The sequence below is a fragment of the Mytilus trossulus genome, chromosome 1 (assembly GCF_036588685.1).
Source record: "Mytilus trossulus isolate FHL-02 chromosome 1, PNRI_Mtr1.1.1.hap1, whole genome shotgun sequence".
NCBI classification, from domain to species: domain Eukaryota; kingdom Metazoa; phylum Mollusca; class Bivalvia; order Mytilida; family Mytilidae; genus Mytilus; species Mytilus trossulus.
In genome coordinates this window covers 49,342,947-49,360,236 of record NC_086373.1, presented here as the reverse complement: position 1 = coordinate 49,360,236, position 17,290 = coordinate 49,342,947, and the positions used below count along the sequence as shown (strand labels likewise).

At 34.4% G+C, this 17,290-nt stretch overlaps 1 protein-coding gene across 1 annotated transcript in view; it reads right to left on the bottom strand.

The window, feature by feature from the left end:
• Window positions 1-202: 202 nt before the first annotated feature.
• The window catches only part of LOC134723611 (plexin-A1-like), a 130,951-nt gene continuing 113,863 nt past the window's right edge, over window positions 203-17,290 (bottom strand). Inside the window, exons 23-28 of the mRNA XM_063587207.1 lie at window positions 10,232-10,312; window positions 9,187-9,341; window positions 8,516-8,663; window positions 5,694-5,825; window positions 5,274-5,357; window positions 203-1,339 (exon numbers count right to left, since the gene is read on the bottom strand). Coding sequence (XP_063443277.1) covers window positions 1,235-1,339; window positions 5,274-5,357; window positions 5,694-5,825; window positions 8,516-8,663; window positions 9,187-9,341; window positions 10,232-10,312 — 705 coding nt within the window. The 3' untranslated portion in view covers window positions 203-1,234. The remainder of the gene's footprint in view (window positions 1,340-5,273; window positions 5,358-5,693; window positions 5,826-8,515; window positions 8,664-9,186; window positions 9,342-10,231; window positions 10,313-17,290) is intronic.

Here is a 17,290-nt window from a genome sequence, read left to right as displayed (position 1 = left end):
TATGTGATTAGTTATTTCAATAAATATTAACTAAATAGTTTTAAAAAGAGTATATCACACTTACGTATAGCACATGATGAATGTTTTGAAATCGGAAATGAATATTTTTTAACAAAATCCTGAGTAGAAGAACGCGTACAATGAGTAGTACAATGAGGATGCGAACAGATATGATCTTGAGAACAAAATAGAAAACTTCACATTTGTTTTGATAAATGATTTTTTAATATGTAAAACATGACATTTATGATGCAATGAAAACAGCAAGACATAATTAACAACACAATAAGCATTACTCATTTAATGGATAAATAGATATACTTAAGCATAGTAAACTCCAACATTTTGTAATAAAAAAAACACAGACTCTTTTTTTGTTGTTGCTTCTTTTAAATTAAATTTTAAACCGCGAGGTCTTTTTAACTCAGCCATCAACATGAATACTCTAAAAATAAAAAAAATCATGACAATATGTCAATATCTATTTGGGTTTGCATTAGAGTCTGATCAATATTAAAGAAATCCATTTTTTTTTAAATATTGTAAAAGTATCATTAGCATGTAAATTAATGAACTCTCTATAATAAAAATCTAACTAAAATATATGATGTTGTTGATTTTTGATTTTTAAAACGACAATATCAATTTTTCTTCAATTAAAAATAGTTAAGGTATAAAATGATTTGTCATAATACAGTAATAAAGTAAAAAGTCTGTGAAAAAAGACGTATGAGGAATGATATAACTAGATGTAGTATGTAAATATGTATAATGTAATTAGTAAAGGAATGTATAATATATAATGTAATGAGTAAAGAAATGTATAATGCATATTATGTTTTTTGACTCTAAAAATTTTGACTCCACTTCTAACATGAAATGAAGAAATGTTTTACATTTCTGAAGAACTAGCAATAATGAATTCTTATTAAAGTACAAAAGTACAATTAGTGATAATAATTATATAAAGTTTGTACACATTTTTTTTTACATATTATAATTGCACGTTCAATATCGCGTCAATCCATTTGCAAGTTGGTTTTTCATTTTACGAATTCTAAAATAATCTGTTGATCTAACAAAACATTTATGATTGATCTCACCTAATCTATAATAATACCCGAAAAGTTACTGGTATATCGTAGTTTGTTTTTATTCAATTAGATCTCTACAGGCACACAGGTTATACAACACATTTATCAACAGTTCTATGAGATGAGAGAGATTTCTGAAACTAAGAACCAGCTGCTGATTCCTCCATCAAATCTATCACTTCTTCAAGTTTATTTGCAAATTGAAGATCTTTACTTTCTTCCATGTCCTCAAAATCATCAACAATCTGAATAAAAGAGATAATATGAAATATATTTAAATTCTTTTGAAAATTGTACTGATAGCACATGTATATTACAATCACCAATGTGTACTATAAATTTTAATGAGGCATATTTGCTGTTGTCATTTTCAAGAACAGCTATCAACAGCAAAAGATGATTTCTGACAACCTAACTCACATTCCATTTAATCACCTGATTAAAGAAAAAATAAAACTTTTAAGATAGACAAACAACTTATTTTCTAATATATCACGTATGAAAAAACATGAAAGTAAATCTTAACTTACAATATGGGCAGACGCAAAAACTACTTTTAAAATATTTCAATGATATAGTTCGACATGAATCTATTCGTGGTGCAACTATGAGAAAGACAATAAAATCGTTCTAATTTTAAATAAGATCACTGCCGTCGAACACCGTTACTTCTTAAATTCTACAACTATAACATCTACATTATATCGAAAACGAGTGTTCGAAAAACATTTAATATATCCTTTTAAAGCCTTAAAGGTGAAAAGTATTCATGAACTAAAAAGAGCAAACAAAACTTAAAACTATTTTGTTGCGCTTAGCAGGTACATGCACATGATTTTTTTTAATGACACAAGCTTTTTACTACACTCAAATGCACTCATGTTTAGCGATTGCCCGATCACTACTAACACAGTTGTTTGTATTGAAGAAATTGAAATGTATCGATCGATTTCATTGGCCAATAAGATAAACACAACAATCATAGTATTGATTTAATTTCATCAATGAACTCAAGTGACTACAAAAGAATTTACTACAACTACTCACTGTTGCAATGAAACAAAACAAAATATATAAACATTAAAATAGCCGGTATGTCTATAAAATCCTTGAATATCAGACTGATTTATTTCCTGAATGGCTTTTATCACGGCTAATTTAAGGTGTTTTGCTGACAAGTTCCTGAAATCTTTCTTGTTTTATGACAAGCACGATGACGTCGATGTTGAGAAAAAGTAGTTTTGCGACGCATCCACAACAGTCAAAAATATAACCAAGGATCTTGAGAAGGTGAAACAAAACCTTCATTTAAAAAAGCAAACATGAGAATACATGCGACACATTTTTTCAGTAGAGTGCTACCTCATCTTGTAAACACAAAAACAGATAATTAAGTACTATCCGGTAGGAAGTTTTGATTTAAGACAACTTTCCATGGGTGCAATTCACCCTGACATTGCAATTTTAGATAAACATTACCGGGGCATTATACCTAAAGACTTGGACTCGGCTGCCAGGTGTTTTGGTCAAATTTTGGAGAAATTTCAAAAAGCCTGATAATCACGGACCTAAAGAAAAACCAAAGAAATATGATTGGCCATAAGACTTGGTGAAACATTATTATTGTTAAAATTTGTTTTTAATTTTCTAGTTTTCAGTTATATTGCTGTTTTCTTTGTTAGGAGATAACCATCAGTTCCCTTGCGGAGCTTAAAAATATTCCCACTATGTCCTCCATTTTGTTGGGTGAAACCATTCGATGATACAATGATATAGAGATGCAGTATGATTGTTAAGAAACGACTATCAATACCCCCCCCCCCCCCCCCCCCCAATAAAAAATGTCTGGCTCGGATTTCAACATTTGGCAAAGTCCTTTTCGAAGTCTGTTCGGCAATATATAAGTTTTCATCCTGTCTGTGACAAGTTCAGTTCTTACCAAGCAAAGCAAAATCGTAAATAATGCCCCTGATGCATTTCGAATGTTCGGATCGTAATGTACAAATATGGAGATGTAGTATGATTGTAAATGGGCCATCTATCCATCGGATAAAAAGATTATTTTTTTTTATATATGAACAAATCCATCAACAAATAGTAAAACCCTTGTCGTACAGTTTGTTGAGCCAAAATAACTGTAACCACCAGGCGGCCTATTTACGGCAATTTTGTGTAATTTATATATTCAATTCTGAACCTTGGGACACGTCGTTTAATGGAAGTTTTATTTCCTCCCCTACCCCCACTGGTGAAATGCAATGTGCATGATTGTTAATGAGAAAACTACTTATGTCCAAGTCAGGAGCATCGCACCTTTGTAAGTCTTGTATTTATTTTTAATTTTAGTTTCTTGTATACAATTTGAAGTTTAGTATGGTGTTCATTACTCATTACTAGTATCACTGAACTAGTATATATATTTGCCCAGGGGCCAGCCGAAGGACGCCCCCGGGTGCAGGAATTTCTCGCTGGATTAAAGACCTGTTTGTGACCTTTTGCTGTTGTCTGTTCTATGGTCGGGCTGTTGTCTCTTTGACACGTTTCCAATTTCCATTCTCAATTTTATATGGACACAAGAAGATGTGAAAAAAACATGTTTTTTATATTAACAGTTAAACAGAACGCTTAGCATACTACATGTATGCCAAGGTGTGATGAAGTGCGAAATGGTTGCAAAAAGAATAGCAATGACCAGATATATAGTGTTTCGTCTTTTCTAACCAAATCAATGCACAAGTAAAACATTTATACATGTAACAAGGTAAAAAAAAATACATCGCCGTTGATACTAGCTATTATGTGGTGATGTTTAGCATTTGTCACATATTTACAAAAAAAAATAATTAAGCGCTTGATATGTGGTACATATAAAGATGTGGTATAATTGTCAATGATGCGACTCTTCCACAAGAGATAAAATGACACAGAAATTAAAATCTATATGTCACCGTACGTCCTTCAATAATTAGCAACCGCATGGTCCAATATAAAAAGGCCCCGAAATGACAAATGTAGTTTAAACATGAACCTTAATGACAAAATTTATGTAAAATCGATATATTAAAACGAAAAACAAATATGCCCACATCAACAGACGACAATCACTAAATCCTGGCTCCTGGTAAGGACAGGCTCTTACAAATAGTATGTGGCGGAGTTAAACATGTTTTGTTAGCTTTTTATTTTGTGTCAAATGTTACATGTTGGTTTTGCTATTGACACTGAAGTTTAAGATTTTCCATACCCGATGAAATTTAATCCACAAATTCGAAGTGCATGTAGTGTACTAGACCGACATATATAATAGAATAGAATAGACAATTTTGTATTTCCCAAATTACAGGGCCCATAAAGGGCATAAAATCAGATACATTTGATTTACGTATAATTGGTAACAACAACAACAACATATATACAGCACCAAGTCGGGAATATGATATCCATCCCTTCCGTTGATTGACCATATAGTGGAGCGTATGGTTTAGCTAGTTATTTAAGGCTTTCCTTTCTAATTGAATTTGTACCTTGGACAGTTTTTTGAATATTTTTGTCGTTTATTAATTATTGACGTAATCTTCTTCCTTTTTAAACATTTAAAAACAGAAATAACATGTCAGTGGCGAATACATTGACGATCAATAATTTAAATGGAGACGTATGGACTGGTTGGAACACCCATTTTTCCTTTTGTATGACAAAAAAAAAAAAACCCAAATTAAATACCAAAAAAAAACAAAAAAAAATCTCGCACTTTTTGAGGCTGGATTCGCCTCTGCATATGCATGGGATCTAATTGACTTTATATCTCCGTGACGCCGTGAAAAGATAGAACATTGATCAAACGTAAAACAAAAGACTTGAATAATACTTATACACTGTTATACATTTATAAAATTCACACATCATAACTAGAAAAGAAGGGAAACTCCCGATCATTCATATGTGTAACAAATACACATTTCACCCATTGATTCATTCACAAAACTCTTGCTATGTTTATCATGTGAGTTGTTAGCATGTGTGTCTGGGCGGAGCTTCAGCGCTTGAAGATCGAATCAGGTTTGAAGCGACCAATGCCAATGATTGTTTCTTTACGTGTCGATCCAATTAAGTTATGTTCACTGATCGTGTCGTAGGACCTTTCGCTAAACATGAGTGCATTTGAGTATATTTGCTTACCTCAGATTTGTACTTCCCAATAAACAAATTATACAGCTGATGAATGGTTGATTGTCGACTGAACTTCAGCTCTGATCTCTGTGTCTGGAAGGAGAGACGATTATAGTTAGTGTAGTGTGGATTTGAAACAGATTTTTTTAAATGAATTTTATTAGACTGCTGCATCTCGAGATTTTTTAGACTTATTTTGTCTATAACTACAATCACTATTACAGGAAAAAAACGTTCTCATCATCGAACGCAAAGTCAAATTCAAAAAATGAGGAGTTTAAAAAGGTGACAAAATCAAACGTTATTCATTAACAGAACGAGTGGAACACACTGCACTATCCTTAACTTGGAACAGGCATTTTCCTGGTTTTATCAGATAATAAGCATGATATAAATACAGTATGAGATATAGAAAAAAATCATAATTACATTTGATATTTCGTCTATTTCACTCCAGAATTCCTTGTCAGTCACTGGTTCTACTCGAATGAAGAAAGGGTCGATGAGTTTTCTATATCTTGGTATATCTTTATGGAACAACAATTTCTGTGGTGGTGATTCCTGTTCAATTCAATAGTAAATAATCAATGATGATTAATTGCACATTTTTAGCTCACCTGGCCCGAAGGGCCAAGTGAGCTTTTCTCACCACTTGGCGTCCGTCGTCCGTCGTCGTCGTCGTCCGTCGTCGTCCGTCGTCGTCGTCGTTAACAATTTACATTTTGAACTTCTTCTAGAGAACCACTGAATGGAATGGAACCAAACATGGCATGAATGTTCCTTATGAGGTGCTGACCAAGTGTTGTTACTTTGTAGCCGATCCATCATCCAAGATGGCCGCCAGCGGGGGACTTAGTTTAACATAGGACACTATGGGAAATGCATACAAATGACTTCTTTTAGAGAACCATTGAATGGAATGAAACCAAACATGGCATGAATGTTCCTTATGAGGTGCTGACCAAGTGTTGTTACTTTGTTGCCGATCCATCATCCAAGATGGCCGCCAGCCGGGGACTTAGTTTAACATAGGACCCTATGGGAAATGCATACAAATGACTTCTTTTAGAGAACCACTGAATGGAATAAAACCAAACATAGCATGAATTATCCTAATGGGGTGCTGACCAAGTGTTGTTACTTTGTAGCCGATCCATCATCCAAGATGGCCGCCAGCGGGGGACTTAGTTTAACATAGGACCCTATGGGAAATGCATACAAATGACTTCTTCTAGAGAACCACTAAATGGAATGAAACCAAACATAGCATGAATATTCATTCCTTATGGAGTGCTGACCAAGTGTTGTTACTTTGTAGCCGATCCATTATCCAAGATGGCCACCAGCGGGGACTTAGTTTAACATAGCACCCTATTGGAAATGCATACAAATGACTTCTTTTAGTGAACCACTGAATGGAATGAAACCAAACATGGCATGACTGTTCCTTATGTGGTGCTGACCAAGTGTTGTTACTTTGTAGCCGATCCATCATCAAAGATGGCCGCCAGCAGGGGACTTAGTTTAACACAGGACCCTATGGGAAATGCATACAAATGACTTCTTTTAGAGAACCACTGAATGGAATAAAACCAAACATAGCATGAATGTTCCTTATGGGGTGCTGACCAAGTGTTGTTACTTTGTAGCCGATCCATCATCCAAGATGGCCGCCAGCGGGGGACTTAGTTTAACATAGGACCCTATGGGAAATGCATACAAATGACTTCTTTTAGAGAACCACTGAATGGAATGAAACCAAACATGGCATGAATGTTCCTTATGAGGTGCTGACCAAGTGTTGTTACTTTGTTGCTGATCTATCATCCAAGATAGCCGCCAGCCGGGGACTTAGTTTAACATAGGACCCTATGGGAAATGCATACAAATGACTTCTTTTAGAGAACCACTGAATGGAATAAAACCAAACATAGCATGAATGTTCCTTATGGGATGCTGACCAAGTGTTGTTACTTTTTAGCCGATCCATCATCCAAGATGGCCGCCAGCGGGGGACTTAGTTTAACATAGGACCCTATGGGAAATGCATACAAATGACTTCTTCTAGAGAACCACTAAATGGAATGAAACCAAACATAGCATGAATGTTCCTTATGGAGTGCTGACCAAGTGTTGTTACTTTGTAGCTGATCCATTATCCAAGAAGGCAGCCAGCGGGGGACTTAGTTTAACATAGGACCCTATTGGAAATGCATACAAATCACTTCTTCTAGTGAACCACTGAATGGAATGAAACCAAACATGGCATGAATGTTCCTTATGTGGTGCTGACCAAGTGTTGTTACTTTGTAGCTGATCCATCATCCAAGATGGCCGCCAGCGTGGGACTTAGTTTAACATTGGACCCTATGGGAAATGCATACAAATGACTTCTTATAGAGAACCACTGAATGGAATGAAATCAAACATGGCATGAATGTTCCTAATGTGGTGCTGACCAAGTGTTGTTACTTTGTAGCCGATCCATTATCCAAGATTGCCGCCAGCGGGGGACTTAGTTTAACATAGGACCCTATAAGGAAATGCATACAAATGACTTCTTTTAGAGAACCACTGAATGGAATAAAACCAAACATTGCATGAATGTTCCTTATGAGGTGCTGACCAAGTGTTGTTACTTTGTAGCTGATCCATCATCCAAGATGGCCGCCAGCAGGGAACTTAGTTTAACATAGGACCCTATGGGAAATGCATACAAATGACTTCTTTTAGAGAACCACTGAATGGAATAAAACCAAACATGGCATGAATGTTCCTTATGAGGTGCTGACCAAGTGTTGTTACTTTGTAGCCGATCCGTCATCCAAGATGGCCGCCAGTGGGGGACTTTTGAATGAAATTAAACATGTTCCTTTTCTTATAAATGAGGTTGTGTTGTCACTTTTAGCCAAATTTTATATTTTTTTATATGATTTCAAAAACCCAAGTAGAATCAGGTGAGCGATACAGGCTCTTGAGAGCCTCTAGTTCTATGTATCATATTTTTAATGGTACTTTCCATATGTAGATATTCTTAAGAAAACATGAATTAAATAAACGGAACTGTCAATATTTGATAGTGAAAACCCCCCGGCAAAAACAGGTAATAAACATTGTTTTCGACAGTTAATTACATTTAGATTTAGTAAATTACTTATTGCAATATCAAAGTACATAAATGAAGAATAAAAAAATAAATAAAAAAAAACAACATGGTATAATGTTTTATAATGACTACTTATAAACCTGACCTTGTTAACTTTATGAGCTGTTTGTGTAAAGCTTTCTACAAACACTTGTCTTATAATGTCCAAACATGGTTCCACATGACCAGGTACATTAACATCAAACAGTATGTTTGGTTTACCAATCAGTGGAGCCCAAACTCGTGTACCATAACTAAAATTTAATTAATAGTATCGAATATATACAACATAAAAACGTCCTGACTTTTCAAATGAAAATGATTTCGTTCCGGTCCGAAGTCAGTAGCCTGTATTTCAAGGGTTGTCCTGTGTTGCTGTACATCATATTTGTTTTGAGCTCATTGTTTTGTATATACAACATGCCGTTATTCCTCTCCTTTAATTGCTTACATTTGTCATTTTGGGCCTTGAATAGCTGACTATGCGGTATTAGTTTTGCCCTTTGTGAAGACAGTACGATAATCTTCAGTTCTTTGTCATTGGGACTCTGGTGGAGAGTTATCTCATTGCCAATCCAGTCACATCTTCTGTTTTTATAGAAGTTTATTTCAATAAGAAAATAGCAAAAACATAAAAGTATGAAACAAAATATATAGAAAAATGTGATCGAGTTCATCATTGAACAGGTATACGTTTAAAACATGTTACATTGGAAGGAAAATAGCATGAAGTGACCTCCAATATTTATCTGTTATTTAACATGAAAGCACACTTACCACTCATTTTTCCATGCTTGTAAGACTTCTGTTTCAATTTTAAAATCGTTTCCAATTTTATCCAACATGCCTAGGAAGTATCGAATGGATATGGATAGTGATTGTGGATCTATCAGTCCTTCAAACGTTGAATCAATGTAATCGGTTAAGAGCAACTAGAAATTAAACATTAAATATATGTGTATCTGTCGAGCAATATTATACCTATCAGCTATTCATTCCCAAGATTTGTCTAATATGTATGCATAGATGCAGTGTTTTCAATTAAGATTCTTATATTTAAGGCAATACAACTACTGATAGGTCTATTTCTAATAAGAAAATTACAAAGTCTTTAAGTTCACATCCTCATCTTGGAATATTTGTTCTTAAATCATGACTTTAAAAAAAATTCAACAGTCAACACTGTATGTGTCACAGATATATAATTATCTCGTTTAATCATGTTAAACGGTTGGAGAGCTGGCATGTTTAGGGTACTTAAAAGATTGAGTTAACGGTTTGATTGTGGAAATATATAGAATTCAATCTTATTTGATTCTGTTTGAAAATTAAATGATAATCCTTTATTATGTTTATTACACCAGAAAGAAATAAAGAAACCCAGAGATGGATAATTTTAATGTTAACAATTTCTCCTGTCATCGTTGTTAAAATGAAAGATGCTCCGCGTACATCTCCCATTCTCTTTTGAATTTTGGACAAGTTGTAGGCACTGATTTGATGATTTGTTGATGGAGATTTATGAAAAGGTATAGTTGGCAATGTCAGTTAACAAAGTGACTTCATAATTAAAAAATATATTGGTCAATTTCAAATTTGAACTATGATGTTTTCACATAATTTCGAATATGTACTCATAGCTTGTGTATCGCTCACGTTTGAGTTTAAAAAATATCTCAAGGCTGCTTAGTTGCCAGCTATTGAACAGAGCATGTTTCCAGTTAATAACAATAAAGGTACATGTACCAATTTTACTCAACATTCATGTAAACATATGTGTCTGTTGTACCGTTTAAAGATATAGTCGCAGTCATTTTCTTACCTTGGTATGGAATAATCTATTTAAAAATATGTCCCCGAAGTCAGTCTCTCTGTTTGACTTTATGTCATCTGATAGATTTGGCTGAAGAAAAAAAACACGCAATTAACTTCTGTTTATTTTAAGTACTAAGTAAAGTTGTTTTTTTTGTTTTTAAGTAACACATTATTATTCATTTATTCTTGCATTTATCATTATAAAGAAATTAAAGAAAATAAATATGTGTGAATAAACCAATAAAATATTTATCAAATTTTCGAAGATTCATGTTGAACTTTATTTTACTCGATAATTGAAAAGGGATAATAATGATCTTTTTATTAATGTATGTGAAGTTAGCAGCCGGTTCGTTATTCGTTATTCGATATTCAACATCCAATCGGCTGCTAGCAGCCGGTTTGATATTCAAAATTTAGTGAAAAAAATTATAAGAAAATTAAATACTTGATAACATAAAAAGCATGATTTTCATATTTAAAAAGACTGATAAAATACGTAGGAAATCGTTAAATGACCTTTTCAAGCTGTCGTAATTTCTCGTCGTAATTTCTCGTTGTCCTCGAATATAAACCCTTTTTCATGTTACATATTTGTCTATATGTAATATAGAGTTTTGACAATAAAACGACTTCAAAGATGTACTTTTGTGTATAATATTTCTTAAGACAAAAAGAAAAGCCCATAACTCTAGAAATATTTATAACTATAAAATAATAGAAATATATATGGAAAGCCAAAAACAGAAAAACAAATCATTCGAAAAATGTCAAAATTTTAGGACAAAGGGCACAGGGTAATGGTGAGAGCCCCCCTGATCTCTCAATCTTTCTAATATTTGACAGACATTTAGTCAATAGGTAGATACAAACGTGACTAAAAGGAATTTGGGTACACTTCCTGTCTTCTATGTTTACGGAGCGCCCAAAGTGCCAGTTGGATATTCAAAATATATAGCGAAAACCTATCCGAGACCGCTTAAATGAGGTTGAGACCCCCCGGGTCTTTGAATGTCCATAAAATTCAACCAAATCATTGACTCTGTATATATAGAGGTTGTATTAGATGGATTTACTAGAATAACGTCATCTTCCATATCTACGGAGGGCTAAGATTGTCACTTTTCAGTCGAAAAATGTCAAAATTTTAGGACAAAGGGCACAGGGTAATGGTGAGAGCCCCCCTGATCTCTCAATCTTTCTAATATTTGACAGACATTTAGTCAATAGGTAGATACAAACGTGACTAAAAGGAATTTGGGTACACTTCCTGTCTTCTATGTTTACGGAGCGCCCAAAGTGCCAGTTGGATATTCAAAATATATAGCGAAAACCTACCCGAGACCGCTTAAATGAGGTTGAGACCCCCCGGGTCTTTGAATGTCCATAAAATTCAACCAAATCATTGACTCTGTATATATAAAGGTTGTATTAGATGGATTTACTAGAATAACGTCATCTTCCATATCTACGGAGGGCTAAGATTGTCACTTTTCAGTCGAAAAATGTCAAAATTTTAGGACAAAGGGCACAGGGTAATGGTGAGAGCCCCCCTGATCTCTCAATCTTTCTAATATTTGACAGACATTTAGTCAATAGGTAGATACAAACGTGACTAAAAGGAATTTGGGTACACTTCCTGTCTTCTATGTTTACGGAGCGCCCAAAGTGCCAGTTGGATATTCAAAATATATAGCGAAAACCTACCCGAGACCGCTTAAATGAGGTTGAGACCCCCCGGGTCTTTGAATGTCCATAAAATTCAACCAAATCATTGACTCTGTATATATAGAGGTTGTATTAGATGGATTTACTAGAATAACGTCATCTTCCATATCTACGGAGGGCTAAGATTGTCACTTTTCAGTCGAAAAATGTCAAAATTTTAGGACAAAGGGCACAGGGTAATGGTGAGAGCCCCCCTGATCTCTCAATCTTTCTAATATTTGACAGACATTTAGTCAATAGGTAGATACAAACGTGACTAAAAGGAATTTGGGTACACTTCCTGTCTTCTATGTTTACGGAGCGCCCAAAGTGCCAGTTGGATATTCAAAATATATAGCGAAAACCTACCCGAGACCGCTTAAATGAGGTTGAGACCCCCCGGGTCTTTGAATGTCCATAAAATTCAACCAAATCATTGACTCTGTATATATAAAGGTTGTATTAGATGGATTTACTAGAATAACGTCATCTTCCATATCTACGGAGGGCTAAGATTGTCACTTTTCAGTCGAAAAATGTCAAAATTTTAGGACAAAGGGCACAGGGTAATGGTGAGAGCCCCCCTGATCTCTCAATCTTTCTAATATTTGACAGACATTTAGTCAATAGGTAGATACAAACGTGACTAAAAGGAATTTGGGTACACTTCCTGTCTTCTATGTTTACGGAGCGCCCAAAGTGCCAGTTGGATATTCAAAATATATAGCGAAAACCTACCCGAGACCGCTTAAATGAGGTTGAGACCCCCCGGGTCTTTCAATGTCCATAAAATATTAGGCAGATTGAACGATCAGGGGGCTATCACCATTGCCCTGTGCCCTTTGTCCTAAAATTTTGATAATTTTTAACTGAAAAGTGACAATATAAGCCCTCCATAGATATCGAATATAACAATATTCTGGGAAATCCTTCTAATACAACCTTTATATATACAGAGTCTATAATTTAATTAAATTTTATGAACATTGAATGACCAGGGGGGTCTCACACTCATTTAAGCGGTCTCAGGTAGGTTTTCACTGTATATTTTGAATATCCAACTGGCACTTTGGGCGCTCCGTAAACATGAAAGACAGGAAGTGTACCCAAATTCCTTTTAGTCACGTCTGTATCTACCTACTGACTAGATGTCTGCTTAATATTAGGCAGATTGAACGATCAGGGGGCTATCACCATTGCCCTGTGCCCTTTGTCCTAAAATTTTGATAATTTTTAACTGAAAAGTGACAATATAAGCCCTTCATAGATATCGAATATAACAATATTCTGGGAAATCCTTCTAATACAACCTTTATATATACAGAGTCTATAATTTAATTAAATTTTATGAACATTGAATGACCAGGGGGGTCTCACACTCATTTAAGCGGTCTCAGGTAGGTTTTCACTGTATATTTTGAATATCCAACTGGCACTTTGGGCGCTCCGTAAACATGAAAGACAGGAAGTGTACCCAAATTCCTTTTAGTCACGTCTGTATCTACCTATTGACCAGATGTCTGCTTAATATTAGGCAGATTGAACGATCAGGGGGCTATCACCATTGCCCTGTGCCCTTTGTCCTAAAATTTTGATAATTTTTAACTGAAAAGTGACAATATAAGCCCTCCATAGATATCGAATATAACAATATTCTGGGAAATCCTTCTAATACAACCTTTATATATACAGAGTCTATAATTTAATTAAATTTTATGAACATTGAATGACCAGGGGGGTCTCACACTCATTTAAGCGGTCTCAGGTAGGTTTTCACTGTATATTTTGAATATCCAACTGGCACTTTGGGCGCTCCGTAAAGATGAAAGACAGGAAGTGTACCCAAATTCCTTTTAGTCACGTCTGTATCTACCTATTGACTAGATGTCTGCTAGGCAGATTGAACGATCAGGGGGCTATCACCATTGCCCTGTGCCCTTTGTCCTAAAATTTTGATAATTTTTAACTGAAAAGTGACAATATAAGCCCTCCATAGATATCGAATATAACAATATTCTGGGAAATCCTTCTAATACAACCTTTATATATACAGAGTCTATAATTTAATTAAATTTTATGAACATTGAATGACCAGGGGGGTCTCACACTCATTTAAGCGGTCTCAGGTAGGTTTTCACTGTATATTTTGAATATCCAACTGGCACTTTGGGCGCTCCGTAAAGATGAAAGACAGGAAGTGTACCCAAATTCCTTTTAGTCACGTCTGTATCTACCTATTGACTAGATGTCTGCTAGGCAGATTGAACGATCAGGGGGCTATCACCATTGCCCTGTGCCCTTTGTCCTAAAATTTTGATAATTTTTAACTGAAAAGTGACAATATAAGCCCTCCATAGATATCGAATATAACAATATTCTGGGAAATCCTTCTAATACAACCTTTATATATACAGAGTCTATAATTTAATTTAATTTTATGAACATTGAATGACCAGGGGGGTCTCACACTCATTTAAGCGGTCTCAGGTAGGTTTTCACTGTATATTTTGAATATCCAACTGGCACTTTGGGCGCTCCGTAAACATGAAAGACAGGAAGTGTACCCAAATTCCTTTTAGTCACGTCTGTATCTACCTACTGACTAGATGTCTGCTTAATATTAGGCAGATTGAACGATCAGGGGGCTATCACCATTGCCCTGTGCCCTTTGTCCTAAAATTTTGATAATTTTTAACTGAAAAGTGACAATATAAGCCCTTCATAGATATCGAATATAACAATATTCTGGGAAATCCTTCTAATACAACCTTTATATATACAGAGTCTATAATTTAATTTAATTTTATGAACATTGAATGACCAGGGGGGTCTCACACTCATTTAAGCGGTCTCAGGTAGGTTTTCACTGTATATTTTGAATATCCAACTGGCACTTTGGGCGCTCCGTAAACATGAAAGACAGGAAGTGTACCCAAATTCCTTTTAGTCACGTCTGTATCTACCTATTGACCAGATGTCTGCTTAATATTAGGCAGATTGAACGATCAGGGGGCTATCACCATTGCCCTGTGCCCTTTGTCCTAAAATTTTGATAATTTTTAACTGAAAAGTGACAATATAAGCCCTCCATAGATATCGAATATAACAATATTCTGGGAAATCCTTCTAATACAACCTTTATATATACAGAGTCTATAATTTAATTAAATTTTATGAACATTGAATGACCAGGGGGGTCTCACACTCATTTAAGCGGTCTCAGGTAGGTTTTCACTGTATATTTTGAATATCCAACTGGCACTTTGGGCGCTCCGTAAACATGAAAGACAGGAAGTGTACCCAAATTCCTTTTAGTCACGTCTGTATCTACCTATTGACTAGATGTCTGCTTAATATTAGGCAGATTGAACGATCAGGGGGCTATCACCATTGCCCTGTGCCCTTTGTCCTAAAATTTTGATAATTTTTAACTGAAAAGTGACAATATAAGCCCTCCATAGATATCGAATATAACAATATTCTGGGAAATCCTTCTAATACAACCTTTATATATACAGAGTCTATAATTTAATTAAATTTTATGAACATTGAATGACCAGGGGGGTCTCACACTCATTTAAGCGGTCTCAGATAGGTTTTCACTTGTCCATATATTTCTTTTTTGGGCATTCCATAAATATTTCTATTTATAATTCATAATGTTTTCTAGAGTTAGTGGTTTTTCTTTTTGTTTAAAGAAATATCATGTATAAAAGTACTTTTTTTGAAGTTGTTTTATTGACAACAATCTATATTATATAAAGACAAATATGCAACATAGAAAAGGGTTTATATTCGAGGACAACGAGGATTTACAACAGCTTGGAGAGGTCATTTTACGATTTCGTACGTATCTTATCAGTCATTATAACTATGAAAATCATGTTTTTAATGTAATCAAGTATTTCTATTTTTTCAAGATTTTCAACAAATTTTTGAATATCCAACCGACTGCTAGCAGCCGGTTGGATATTGAATATCGAATATCGAATAACGAACCGGCTGCTAACTTCACATACATTTTTTTTATTATACATTTCAATCACACATGTAAAACACTCCATTATGAAACGTGCACCACTTCATAAGATTTGTAAATTGTGAAACGTCAGGTAAACATGTCAAAAAGATGACAATTAAGGTGCCCTGTACAAATGTGTATCAATTTTTCACTACTAATCATGCTAATGAAACGCACTAGCAAGTCGTTATTCATATCCATACTGTAAACAATTTCAGAAAAACAATGCGTCAAAACATTAAGTGCGTATTATAACTATTACTATATGATTTTAAATCGCTCTTACTTGATGACCTGTTATATCCGACAAACTGATTACGTGGTTATTTTGTCACATGAAGAAAAAAACGCCTAAAAAATAATTCAGGGTTATAACTGGCTACCTAAGCCGCGATTTTTTTTTCATAAACAGTTGGAAAGAAAATTCAAGTACGAAGTTGACAAATATGAAAAACCAAATATAAACTAAGTACGAGCTAGACTTTATATTGTGATGTCATTCTAGGTTGTATATTATATATAAAGTTAAAAATTCTCAGAATTGTAAAAGTTATTGGAATTTTATCAAAATGCAGTACCTAAAGATCGGACAAAACAATATTGGGCGATTTTTACTGATCGACAAAAGAACTCTGCAGCGGTATTCAAATAGCTCAAACATGTTACAATTTAGCGTTAAGTATAGTATTTACCAAATATGTGGAATGCATAGATGACAACGCGCAAATTATGAAATCTAAGCTGACACAGGAAGATTCATCGGATTTTCTAATTGCAAGTCTATAGAAAATATGTATTCCCGAGTTCTAAATCAATATTTATTCATTAGTGAGACAAATGGATTAAATATGCTGTTAAAATATCAGTCTGTTTGCAATAACAACAACTAAAAGTGTCCTGATTTAACACAAAACTTGTGAAATTTAGAAAACACAATTGCATATAGATATCGCCTCATAGAAGCGCCTCGAATATTTTCCTTTGCTTCACGTCTTGGACTAGTTGAGTTACAATTAATTTGCTTTTAATCTTATGGACAGTAATAAGTGTAACATATTGACCCTAGACATTGTCAAACTGTCTTTAAACATTGTTCTATCAATCTTAACATCGAATAGCTAGCTTAGCCTCAAATGTTCAATTGTCACTTAATAGACCAAAGGCAATACAGTACCGTATTTTAAATGAACTCTCACACGTTATAATTTATGAAGCAATATAAAACAACACATATGCAAAATTGGAGAAATGATGAAATGATTTTTTTTTTCAAAGTTGTAAACATACGTGTATCATTTGATTAGTGTCGAATATACATTTGTAAGAATCTCGAGTATG